A 13,716-nucleotide genomic window follows, 5' to 3' on the forward strand; every position below is an offset into this window, starting at 1 on the left:
GGGTGGGGGGGGGGAGGCGGGAGGTAGAAGAGTGCAAAAAGCAAAGATGTAGCAAAAAAGGAAAAAGCAAAGTAAGAAACCGGTTTTTTCCAGTTGGGCCAGGTCGGGGCGTCGAACCTTCGTGCACCGCAGCCTCCCTCCGAGAATAACTTGCATGCGGTGCTACCACCGCCCGCCACTCTCTTGCGCTACTCGCGTATAGTTGCCCTAGGTCCGGGAAAAAAGAAAAGGCCGCCAGCCCGGCAACCGGCCGAGTTCAAATAAAAAGAACGCGAAAGAGATGAGAGTGCTCTCTTGGCGTAGAGGCGAGAACCCCTTGGAGGGTCTTAGAGAGAAGAGAGAGAGAGAGAGAGAGAGAGAGGAAGGATATAAAGAAAATAAAGAAATGTCTCGTGGAAGATCAGCAAGACGAAAGAGGGTCCGAAGAAACGAATGGAACAAAGGTGAAAAAGATAGTTGAGCTGATAAAAACAAGAAAGACATGGTCTACGAGTGGGAGAGAGATAGAGGTAGGAACTCAGCAGTGTTAAGTAGGAAGGAACGAGCAATGAGAAAAAGACATGAAAGAGTATAGGAACCGGAGGAAAAAGAGTATAAAAAAATAAAGGAAGAAGGAATGGAGAGCAAGAAGGCCCCGAAAGTTTTGGGTCATTGCCGCAGACCTGCGGTCCCGTGTTAGCCTTTCGCTTTTTAAATAAACCCGTTGCAAGGTTGCCCACCATACTTTTTTTTTCTCTTTCTTTACGTTCAATCTCTCGTTCTCCTCTTTTTCCCCCTGTTACCTCCCTTCAGGCGAAACCTTCGCGCTCGCGCAATCCATACCTACACGCGGCCAGCGAGCATACGACGTGCGAATATGATTGCGCCTATGTGCGCAATGTATAATTCGAACGTACAGACGGAAAAATAGAGGGGAAGGAACGGAGGTGACAAGGAATTGGAACGAGTCTAAAGAAAACATTAACGTACTCGACAGTAAACGATATGGATCAATAATTAACCGCGTTCGCGTTAATCAATTGAACAATAGTATCTCGATCGTGAGCTACGTACGCAATTTTGAAGGACGTCGAATTTGACTGTTCCGAAGAATCTCCATCCACTGTATGATTTACAGCCTTTCGAAGAGAGTCTTTCACGCTTTGATACTTATTTTCATCTAAAGACACTCCTTCCCGTTGCACTCCCTAAGCGAGCATGTGATCCCTTAGTACCAACGATACTATAACAACCGAACCGTGAACGATGAAATGGAGCATTTGGTTAATTGATTCAAAATTGAAAAAAAAAATATACAGAACTCCGTTAAAAATCGCTCACGGTTACTTTTACGTTCTCCAGTTTAAAATCCCGGGCTTATCGCTTGACGTTCCCACGAAACCTATAATCCATGAGAAATCGTTAATTCACTATTATCCTTTGGACAATCACTGGATGTTGTGTAATATTTAAAAATATGTAAGACCCTTCGAGCAAGGCTTGGTCGCGGTGGTGGCGGTGGTCCAAAGGGGCCTTAGTGTCTCACTGGTATCGTTCTGTTCTGTGCCCGCCTGTCCTGCGCTTCTGGTGTACACACGCATTACTCTGGGGTGGTATTCTCTGGGGTGGCACGCTCTCACTGGTGTACGGGGTATCGCCGTGTGAACTACGACTCGGCCAAAAAAGGAGATGCAACAGCGTGTTGTGTTCCAGCAACACGCCGCCCTGATCGGCGGTCCCAACGCAACCAGCTGTCCTGTCTGCCACAAGCTCTTCCTCGGCGGCGAAGCTCTTATGGAGCACATGAAGCACACCCACAAGGATCCCAATGCCTCGGGCGTTGCCAGTAAGTATTGACACTTCGTGGTCTCCTTCGAGTCTCTGACATTCCTCCATTTCTTTAGCGTCATTCCGTCCTGTCTCTATACCTTTTTGCCACTCTCGTTCTCGTTGACTCTGCCTCTCGTCGTAGTACACTTGGGTGCCTGATGGTCGTACCCTGGATTTGCTATTTACAGAGTCCGTCTTACTTTCCTCGATTACAGTCTTGTTTCTTCTTCTTCTTCTTTTTCTTCTTTTACTTATTTGGTTACGTTCTTGTCTAACACGTCTTTACACTCTAACCGGGCTCTTCTTGGGTGCTTGTCGTCACTTCAGTAACGGGAAGTAAGAATGGATTTTTTCGTGGTACCTGTACGAAATGGAGGCCGATGAAGAGAATGATTATTTGAGGTTAAATGATGTAACTTACGGAGTCATTGTCAGAGACTCGTGATCAGTCGAAAGTGACGCCTGGACTTTTATCTTAAGTATATGACTTTATACTTAGGTTATTCCCAGACTTGCTTTGGCGCGGGCATACATGTCTCTTCGTATTCTCTTGACTAACCGAGCGTCCACTAATGACTAGTGCGCTGTAGGTCAGTTCTTGTTCCAGTCTAGATGCAAGTTTTTTAAAGAATAAAAAATTTCGTACTTGCCGAAAGATGATCTGGAAGATCATAAAAAATTGATCTTCGATATGTCCGATGAACTAGTCCGCGTCTTTAATCGAGGAACAAGAACTGCCTCGCACGCAGAGGAGCTTGCCGTCGTAATCTGGGGCGCTTATCCTGCTTGGCATTGACCTTGAAATTGTGTCCCCCTATTGTTCCTCCCGCTGACTGCACAACCTCCGTTGCCGGGGTTTACCTAGCGAAACGACGAACAGCCAACCACCCGTGCCCCGTGTGCGGAAAGCATTACGTGAACGAGGGTAGCCTCAGGAAGCACTTGGCCTGCCATCCTGAGACGAATCAACTAAGTACCAGCCTCAGAATGTGGCCATGTTCTGTATGTCAGGCAGTTTTCACTCATGAGAATGGTAAGTTGTTAAATTGGCATATCAGATAGATTTTATTAATTTGTGCCTACTTGATGTCGGAACTATTAAAAAAGGACCCGTCTCTTACATTTAAGGTCTCCTGAGTCATATGGAACACATGAGGATGGACCCGAAACATCAGTTCGCAGCTCAATACGTACTAAGTCGTGCGGCCGCAGAAAGACGTCACGCAGCCAGCTCCGGATTAGGTATCGATTTGACTATCTTGATTTATCCAAACGCGCTCCGATCTTTGCCCTTTTAACGTCATCCTGAAGTCTTCCTTGCAACATCCCCCGTAGAAGAGAACCCACCTCCTATCGTTGACACGATCCATGAACCATTCTGATGAGTCCCGGAAGGGCAAGGTAAGGTGGTACCTAACTGGCTGACACGGTGTGATTGTCTCGCTGTTCAGGAGCGGGCCTGGGCGGATTGGGAGGCCAATCAGGCGGGCCGCAGAATTTGCAGCAGCCACCGATGTGCCCGTCGCCTTCTGCGCAGTCGGACAGCAGTAGCGGTAACGGAAGATTGTCGTCAGCTGGTAGCGAACCTGGTACGCTACGTTCTCACTATTCTCTTCGTGAACCTAGAAAGTCTTTCCTCCGACCCCCCCGTGAACCCATTTGAAGACCGATTCCGTACCACTTTGAGGATTCCTGAAGTCCTTCTGGGTTTCTCTTTCCCAACCCCTGGAGAGCCTGAATAAGACCGTTAGAGCCCTCTGTCGTTTATTGATCAATCTGATTTGGATCGGAAGTCCACCGTATCAACCTAGTGTCTGCTTGATCTAATCTCAGGAAACGGCACAGGGTTCCCAAAGGCTTCTTCTACAGACTACCTTGATCATACTAAAGCGGACGTTCTGACGAGAGCAGATTTTTGCGCAGGCGCGGGGCTACTGAACAACAACAATAACAATAATAACAACAATATGGCCTCGCCCGGGCCAAGTGGCAACAAGCTCAGCGAGATGCTGCGCGCCGGCAGCCAACCAGCTTCCGCGCAACAGTATCACGAGGAGATGCAACAACAAAGAATGGCTGTGATGGCCGCTGCCGTTTCCGCCGGTAAGTAGAAGCGATTGCGCCATTCAGACTCGCCCACTACGAAGTTGAACCTCGTGACAATAAAAAAGGACGCTCTGGTTCCTCCTCGAGGCTGGTGGCTCTTGCTACAATGAAATCTCGTTTAGGATTGCAAAACTCGGTGTCGCCGAACTTGTCGCCGGTGGACGTGGCTTCCTTGGCGGCAGCGATGCGCATGGGTAACAACGGGGACATGAGCAGTGGTGCTCAAGGATCGACAGGACCTCAGCAGCAAGGAGTCCAGGCGTCTGGACAGGAGCAGGCACTCAGAATGCACCAGGCGGAAGCGCTGTTGCGTTCTCAGGCGGAAGCGGCACTAAGACTAGCGGTACGTCAGCGATCGGTCCTCGATTGTCTGCAGAGACTTTTTCTTTCTCCAGGAAACAAATAATTCTAATTGATTATCAGCTGTCGTTCATTCATTAATTCTTATTTGCTGAATCAATCCTTTCTTACACTCTAATGTATTTCGAACCGACTGGTTTCCAGATATATCCAAGAGCAAGTGCGATGCCTCTCCCCCTCTTCCATAACCTGTCTCTAGGATCCTCTTTCTCTCTCTCTCTCTCTCTCTCTCCATCTCTCTTTTCTATCTCTCGACCGTAACCTCGTCAACCAGGTGTCTCGCAAACACGTCTGAATCCTGTTCTTGCAGGTATCGCAGGCGGCAGCAGCCGCGGCGAGTTCCGCAGTGGGTGGCGACATGCGACACCACCTTGGGCAGCATAACGGTGGAGGAACGTCAGGAATGCCGGGACACCATTCGAACCAGCAACTGTCCCAGTCGGACACGTTATCTCCAGACCTAGGTGAGTATCGCTAAATTAATATGGCAATGATCCCGAAGGACGCTGAAGCAGGTGGTAATAACGTGGATTATTGTCCAGCAGGAGAGGCGTTACGTCTTCAGGAGCAGCGACTCGAGCAGGCCTTAAGGCTTCATGGAGATCCTCGCGCACTGGGTTTCACCCTCCAGCACGTGGTCAATCAGCAGAACAATCAGCAACCATGAAAGTTCAGTTACTACTGAGACGAGTGGACCCCTTGGGCACCGGAGACTGTGCCGTCCCTGCCGTCGTCGACGTTACAGTCTGCGACGTTGCAGTCGACGGCGCATCGTGACGTCACGGAGACCAGTACGAGTTCCGTGTGTCAATCAGGTGTTACCTCGACGCGCGAGCATCATACCGACGATCGTGGCATCAAGCGCAAGGCAGATCAGATGTCTGGCGATCTGAACGACGCGTAGAGATCGGAGCTCGAGGTACCGGAAGGGCTTTAAGACGAAAGAAGATTACGAAGAGGAGCGTCTTCCGTGCCCGTGAAAATAATTAAAGCAAAAGGGGGTCATTATCGAAATCACTCAGTGTCTCAGCAGTACGACGAAGCATTTGAAGTAAACAAAGTAAGCGAGAAGAGGATATTCGTGCAAGAGGAACGGGATGAATAATACTCCTCGAATCTATCGCCCCGTCGTGCCGTCGTGGATAACAAAAAGCCGCGACATGCCAGTTCGCAACGGACGATTATAATCGCGCGAAGTGACAGGACTGGTGATCGTCGGTCGCGCTACAAAAAGGGAACACTTTAATCCTTAATGATAGTGCGCGCCCTTCGATCGCCGGGATTAACGGTAGCATGGATCCGCGGCATCGCGAGCGCCGCCAAGTGTCAGATCCGCGAAACGTTATGAGGACGGGGTGAGTCGTTTGCGCAGCCCGAGGCGTCGTAAACGTCGTTACGGTGACAAGATATTTCGACGCTTCCCGACGACGCGCAAACGACGTCTCGGGCCCGAAACGTGCCATAAATAAGTAAGAAGACGAAGAAGCTGCTGCTAGAGCGGATGCGGATATCGCAATTGTTTTGCTATAAGCCGCGTTCCTCGTCCTCCACACTCCCCCCACCACACACACACCGCCAACACCTTAAAATCCCTTAACCTCATTCCCATGAACCGCATAATCAAGGTACTATGCTGCTAGTACAAGAGCCAATAGTCGAACGGTACAGACGCGGACGTAACGTTCATCCTTCGGCCGATTTCGGGCTCAACAAACTAAGCCACACTTAAGGTTCCCTTAATCTTACGTCCCCCCGTTAACGTTTAATTCGCGACTCGCGCGCCACGCGCGGGCGCCCTGAGAACTATTACACATTTCGAAACCTACACTTATCACATAAAGCGTATACGTATCCGGATATACGTAAAACGACGGAGATGAATTCGGCGATTTTACGATATGGAGAAAGAGCAACGGGTGGATAAGAGATGATGATATATAAATAGACATACTGCATGTGCACACATACGACACGTATACATATACATACATACAGAGAGAGAGACACGCGCGCAACTGTGCTCATCGTAGCACGAAAACTATTAGCTCGTAAGTAAACAAACAAAATATAATTATTACAAACAGTTATATATATATTATATATATACATACAAAATATGGGAGAATGCGCGCTAGAGCGAGGAGAAGCGTGAGTGGGAGTGAGAGGTGGCACACGCGCACGCGCGTCAGAGAGAGAAAGGACTGGAGTCGTGCGTGTGTGCGTGCGTGTACGTGTGACCGGGCGAAAGACAAAGATGCGCGAATGGGAGAGCGACTGTGAATGAGAGAGAAATGTAAAGTTAGTAAGAGCGAGAGGAGAGATAAAACTAAAATACTAAAATATTATATATATTATATATAAATATTATAAATAATGAATATAGGGTCTATGAAACTAGGGTAGTTAGATGAAAAAAAAAAGAACAAGGAGAGATGAAGGAAGGTAATGCGCGAGCGCGCATGCGCACCGGAATATCGCAGGTAGAGAAAAGAGATGAAAAATGTGTGTCTGCGAGAGAGATAGGAAGTTGGAGTGAGAGGCAGAAGAACGATGAGAGCGGGCGAGAGAGAGAGAGAGAGAGAGAGAGAGAGAGAGAGAGAGAGAGAGCGAGTGAGACTACGATTCTGAACGAGCGACTGTGCGTGTGTTTCAGGATAAAGACAGCAAGAGAGCGAGAGGGATAGTATGTTATGTATGCTGCTTGAAAGAGCGAGTGAAAGAGAGAGAAAGAGTGAGGAAAAAAGTAACGGAGAGAAAGACTTGAAAAGATTTTTTTCTCTTTCGATTAGGACAAACTTCAGATATATCAGTATGATTACGTGTGGATTAGAGTGAACCGTGGTAATCCGAGGCTCTGCGATTCTTGAATACGAAATCTGTCGTTCTTATTGGTCGATTAACGCGTAATGTTACATACCCGTTTCGTAGTCAGTAACGTGCCATTATAAAAGAGAGAACGACGTAAACGAGAAACAAGAAGACAATAGCGACAAGGCACAATAAAAGAGGGAACGAATGTCATTCTCGGGCGAATTCGTTTGTGCAATGCGAAAACCTTTTTTTTTATATTTGACAAAGTGCGAGTGCATTTATCGAAGGCTTTTCGATTTCCGGGATTGCTCACAATGAGCAGGAAATTATCGTAGGGAGAGTACGAGGGCAGAAGTTATTACAGAATGTCAGTGTATTTAAATTCAATGTGGAAAAATATGACGCGTCTAAGCTCTTTCTCTTCGTATCAATAATCGCGGGACCGAGGAGCATCGTGTGAATGTTGTATTCAGAATGTAAAAGTTATTCAATCAAGGACAATCGTGATTATCGATCATCGCGGGATCTATCGTATTCCCCCCCATCATATCATACCTTCACCCCACTTGCTACTCATTATTTCATTTTTTTTTTTCGTCACTGGCGCCAACTAGTGGCCAACGCACGAAACTTCCAGCCTATTGAAATAATGCGGCGTTACTTCTTGAAATGTGTGCAATTTTTGCTATCGGATAGACAATTTTACGTAGTCATTTCATGTATCAATCGTGATTAAGTGTAGCTAAGGGAATTCATCGTGGAAGCTACGTTTTATAGTGTCGTAAAAAATTGTAAATCACGGAGAAAATGAAAATGATGAAAAACGGTTAGAAAAGATTTCTTGTCTGCAATACTCTAGAATTATTTTGTATTGTCAATTTTTCAGTGAAATATGTAAATAACTGATATTGGACACGGTGTTTGGTTTCTCTTATTCCAAACGAAAACAAAAATTATGGTTAATACTGATGCGAGACCAAAAAGATACTGCATTAGTCGTTTGCGAAAAGTCTCTTGGTTCGTATTTTCTGCAAGACACTTCCGTATTAAAAAAAAAAAAAGCATTCGCGAAAACAACGCACACGGCATTGCGATGAATCGTATAGCTATAACGTATAGAGCACGGTAAAGAATATGAATAATTAAAAAAAATCTTGTCTCCGTTAAGGGAAAAACAAAGAACCACAACGTATAAACTGACATCCGCTATCAGGCTTAGGGACCAAAAAACCGCACTTCCGGTTACGTTGTGGTATTCCGTTTCTGTCGCTCACACCCAAGAGATCGCCCGGATAGCTCTTGGTATCTTAGTTGCACTTTTTTTTTTCAATTTCACTACTTACTCAAAATCTGTCAAAATTTCAACTGACAAGTACGCGAATTCTTCGGGGAGACGCGAGAGAGCCGCGGTGTTCACGAAACACCTGCCCAAGCTATTACACTGCACGATTCGACTTATGAAAATATGATGCTGAATTGTCTCACAAATTAAAGGAGTGGGAGTGATAGAGTGAGAGAGAGGGACAGATAGAAAAAGAAAAGAAGTTAAAAAAAGTGCGAGAGAATGCAATAGGAAAAACGATATAGGTCAGACAAAAGCAATTTTTCAAAATACGTGTACATGATTGAACGTAAGAGTGAACGAAAGAGAGAGACTGTGCGTGTGAATGTGATAGAGTGGATGAAGGAGGGACAGAGTTAACGAGAGAAAAGAGAAGAATGGATAGAGAGAGAGAGAGAGAGAGAGAGAAAGAGAGAGAGAGTGGGAGTTAAAGGTCAATTTGATAGAGAAAGATTTTTGGATGTGAAGTTTCGCGATCCTAGGTAGCGTGAGATTTGTCTTATCGAGTGATGATGTTAACGGAGCCACGTTGAGTTTTTCGCAATTTTTGGATCCTCGGTTTTCTCGGTCCCTAAAAGGAAACTCGAATTAAAAAAGAAATGATACGATTAAAAGGAATGATTAAATGTGCAAGAACAATCGCAAGAAGACACGTCAAACTCCTTCGTGACAGCCATTGAAACAGTCAACAGACAACATTTTGAACCGAACAGACGGGTCGATACTTTGGACTGGACCAAAGTGTCTGTCAATCGATTATCTCGGGTCTCCATTACTTTCCCAGGATAACCGATCGGCCGAACATTTCCGGAAATATCCGAATGATCGTCCCTCCGTTTCGGGAACGTGTACAATATTTAAACTAAACGCAAATACAATAGCTCGTAGTGTATGTTCTGTAATCGATGAAAAGATAAAAAAAAAGAATGGCGGCCGACAGCGTCACGCCGCGCGCGCGAGTGCGGTGGCGGTCGTATAAAAAAAGCACAAAAAAATTTACAAATATATTGATTTACATATGCCCGTAACTCGTAAGGGGGCCCGATGACGTAGCAAGGCGAATACGCGCGATACACGTGATAAGAAAGCTGTGCGAAAATAAATGAAAGGAGAGGGAGGAAAACAAACGATAGAGAGGAGAAAGCTGGTGGCAAGGAAGTGACGCAAGAAAACGGTCGACACCGAAACGTCCGCCACCGGATGTTGCCGTATCACTTCCTGTCCCAGGAACGAATCGATGACAAGGGACGCTGCTCGTGTCCTTTGACTATGACGACTTGATCGTGATCGCATCGCGATGCTGCTATATCGGCCCTGCCCATAATTTTAATCTCTTCATGTAAATTGCTAAATGTTTATAACTAAAAAAAATGCCATAGCCCGGATGCGCTGGTGCATACTCCCAGCGCATACACACTCACAAATACGACTCGACCTTGATTAACGTAAACCGTTGAAATGATAATTGATTGACAACGTCATGCAACAATATTATATACAGATAATACAGAAAGCACACCAGACCGAAGATTTTAACGACGCCCATAATTACACGCAAGAGAAAAAAAGCCCTGGTTCTCAACCAGGGGCGTGCAACCCCGCGCGCCCCGCGTACACATTCTCATACACGGGGAAAAAGTATCGATACCTTCGATACGGACTCCCTGCACGTACTTTAGTACACACCCGTTACACTTACAGATATACACACTTGTTACACACGCTACGGATATGTAAAGCCAATTGATTTTGTAAATTGCCCAAAAAAGTTTGTCCAATCACAAAATTCGATTAACGATTAGATCTCTATACGGTGAAAGATTTGGAAGTTTGCCCGGGAAATTCAAAAGATGAAAAATTTATATAAATTTTTGCCGATAATAAATCTGTCAATCGACCGCATCGATAAGGAACAGAGATTCGATGGAATGATCTAGAGAAGAAAAAATAAACGAAGGAAAAATTGATAAACGAAGAAATATAATAGGACCATTAGGTTATCGCGGCCTTTCGTACATTTTTTGAATACAGAACCGATAAATACTTCATTAATCACGAACTATGTCCAGTAAAAGAAAAATCCCGGATTTGACGATAACAACCCTATTGGCAGGTGACGTGGTACGAGTGCTTTGCGTCAGTAACGATAATTGATAATTAAAGGAAAAAATGAAGGTGATTGAAGATTAACGGGAGAGAAATTAAAGATACAGAAATGTCATGATAATGTAGAGGAACGGCTGACGACAGATGCACCTATGTGAAACGTACCTTAACGCAAATTACCTGCCTACAGGATATGAAACGCAACGGCATAACAGGGCCGTTGTTCGAACGATTTTACATACAAAAATAACCTTTGTTTTCTATCGGGTTTTAATTTTTTAATGAAATAATCTACAATGGATATATATTGTAATGCGCAGCATAATGAACAATGAAAACCGACAGTCTAGCAGTGCGAGCGCCTCGGCAAGGAGTCGCGTTTTCACGCGGCGACTGCGACCCGAGCCTCCGTATTTACAAACCGGAATAAGTTGTTTAAATGTCCACTATATAACGAGAAGCTATAGTTATAAGACGGTGGGTCTGCGAGTGTTCGCCAAACGGTTTCGCCGATTGCGCACGAGACGCGATGGAGAATGAAAAATGCAAAAAGCCAAAAGATCAAAGGGCAAAAAAGTAGCGGCGAAAAAAAGTCTTAGACGAACACCTGCAAAGATCTTTGAAGTTGGCGATCACAAAAAAAATCAGATACACGAAATGAGAAAATCTTTGGGAAAATAGCAAAACTTGGAAAAGAATCATAAGAAAAAATGGATAAAATTGAATAAACCTTAAGAAAAGAAAAAAAGAACGAATCGTATCGACGCAAGACCCACCGTGTCGCTTGCCGCCGTTTTTCGCGATTTAGCAATCGCGGAACGGCCGCCGGCGAGAAATAATTTTTCAGAATATTCTCCGAAAGTCTCGTTTTTATTTACAACAGGAATGTGTTTCTTCACTTACCCCGAAGAAGTGTTATTCTCCGTATGCGAGTCCGAGGGTCTGAACCGAGTCCGTATTGATGTAAAGGCGATTCGAATTGCGCGCCCTTTTTCATCCAACCAACGCTCGATGGTTGGAGATATTCGAATTGCATTGGCCAGTCGTTCACGTTACAGAAATTCTTAAAGACAATTAAAACCAAACAATGCCTGGTAGTCTGACATGTACAAGAGGCAAGAAAATAAATTTGAATCTTACCCAAAATCCCGCGCGCCGATCGCCGCCATAATTATTGCCAAATGTCGAAGTAATGTATATCCGCATAGTGGGTGCCTTCGTCAGGGTTTTCCGTTACAGTGACAGAACAATTCTCCGTATATCATGCAATTACTAGAGCTAGTAGAAACAGTAAACAGTAACCACAGTAAACAGTTAATACGTAAGTATAATGGAAACGCGCCGTCGTCTTTTCAGTGTTTTGCTCGTACTTGCCGCGAAAGCGCGCGCGGTTTGCAATGCATCGGAAATGCAGATTTAATTCATTCGTATTAATTCGTTAGGATCACTTTGTGAAAAAATAAATCAAATTCAAAAATCTACTCGGCAGCTGCCAAGTTTCATGGAAGCAGGTCTCGAGTCATCGATCGAAAGTCATGAAGAATCATGAAATATTAGGTTAACGTGAAAATTCGTCGAAATATTCTTCCAGGCAAAAATTCGAATCCGCGCTGTGCCGCGTCGCGCATGCGCGTTACGAGTCAGTATGATAATAAATGTGCTAAGTGTTTGTAGTTTAGCCAACATACGTTGTATATTCGATAGGAAGACGATGATAACAGTGCAGCCGTATTTAAATGATATTAATTAACTGTATCCATTGTCAAGTTGACTTAATTAACGTAATTAACACACACATATATTGTACCGTATTCGAGTAAGAGCAATATTCAATCGCGGAGGCATTCACTACGGATTTTGAGGACACGACTCGGACGCGAATCGGAGGATACGTGATCACGTGACGGGTGTCGCGTCGCGATAATAATTTCAAAGAAATTGATTGATTGACAGACGATCGCAGCGGATGGATAATCGTACGAGAGCCAATTAATCCCCGTAGGCGATCGATGATAAGAATGTGAGTTATTAGCGACGGAATGCGACGCGACGCCCGACCCGTGTTCGTACTCGTAATTTTATTTATTCAAGTGTTTCAAATGCAGCCTTGAGTTTCTTCACTTATGGCGTTGCTTTACCACAATACAACCACCCTTAAAGCCACTCTCAGTATCCCCCATGATTACCAAACACACAACCCCCATGGTAAACCCCATCAAGGAATTCCCAAGTTTACATACGCGTTGTTCTAGTTCGTTCACAATTACGTTACGTCACAGGTACGTCGCAGGTACGCGTCGGATTCGTGCATTAAGAATCGATTTGAAAAGTTGAAAATAATCAAAACCAAAATTTGAATATTTAAAGGTACGAAGAGTATTACGGATATTTATTCCAATTTTTTAAAATGTATTTGTGCTCAAAAAAGATGTATGGATAGTTGAAAAAAAATACGAAAAAAAAAATCGTGTTAACTTCCAAAATCAACGATTTTCTACAGTCTTCCGAAGTATGAGAAAATAAGTGATGACGTTTATTGGGTCGTATAACCCATACGCTTTAGCTTGAAGTTATTTACGCTTTTGAATGGTGGGATGGAGTTGGTCTCGTTTAACAAAAAAAAAATGTAGGCGTCACCCATTAAAGGCGCAGTCGTAGTCGGCGACGGGGCGTACCTGCGCGCGCTTTCGACACTTCGAACGTTAAGTTTCGTAAACTTTGTCAGACTTTTTACGTGCAGTTAGTTACCAGGTTAACGGCGCAGATGATTATTACTAATTTTTGAAAATGCGCTTGCCCGTCACGACGACTCACGAAATTTTTAATGTTCGGTCACGATTGTATACGAAGATACAGAAATTTATGGAAACTGAAGAATCGGATAAAAATAATAAACAAAATTGAATAAAAGATCTTTTTGCCGATTCTCAATGATGCCTAATGATCTCTTGTCGTCGGGCGAGCCAGCGCGAGCTTTAATGGTATCAATTTGCGTTACGTCAAAGTCCCCTTTTGGGCAGAATTACACTGGCGTATTTTAAACGGTCCCGTAAGCCCAGCGCAACGTCAACCTTTAATCGCGCGAAAGTCATAGTATGAACGTTAAATCTCTATGGGAGAGAGAGAGATCGAATGTTTAGCTAAAGAAAAAAAAAAAAAAAAAAAAGAATGAAAGTCAAAAA

At 44.6% G+C, this 13,716-nt stretch overlaps 1 protein-coding gene across 22 annotated transcripts in view; it reads left to right on the forward strand.

Moving 5' to 3' along the window:
- LOC107268009 (zinc finger protein 853) overlaps positions 1–13,703 on the forward strand; it is a 58,804-nt gene extending 45,101 nt beyond the window's left edge. For 6 of the 22 annotated variants that reach the window (XM_025085272.1, XM_015740311.2, XM_025085273.1 and 3 more), the window contains 8 exons: positions 1,666–1,825; positions 2,630–2,842; positions 2,938–3,051; positions 3,261–3,398; positions 3,643–3,912; positions 4,038–4,258; positions 4,586–4,739; positions 4,818–4,955. In XM_025085272.1, coding sequence (XP_024941040.1) covers positions 1,666–1,825; positions 2,630–2,842; positions 2,938–3,051; positions 3,261–3,398; positions 3,643–3,912; positions 4,038–4,258; positions 4,586–4,739; positions 4,818–4,942 — 1,395 coding nt within the window. In that variant the 3' untranslated portion in view covers positions 4,943–4,955. Of the gene's footprint in view, positions 1–1,665; positions 1,826–2,629; positions 2,843–2,937; positions 3,052–3,260; positions 3,399–3,642; positions 3,913–4,037; positions 4,259–4,585; positions 4,740–4,817 lie in introns of all 22 variants that reach the window. The other 16 variants (XM_025085276.1, XM_025085277.1, XM_025085281.1 and 13 more) reach the window with 14 other exon arrangements.
- Positions 13,704–13,716: the final 13 nt, after the last annotated feature.

This window comes from Cephus cinctus, unplaced genomic scaffold, assembly GCF_000341935.2.
Source record: "Cephus cinctus unplaced genomic scaffold, Ccin1 Ccin1_scaffold0462, whole genome shotgun sequence".
NCBI classification, from domain to species: domain Eukaryota; kingdom Metazoa; phylum Arthropoda; class Insecta; order Hymenoptera; family Cephidae; genus Cephus; species Cephus cinctus.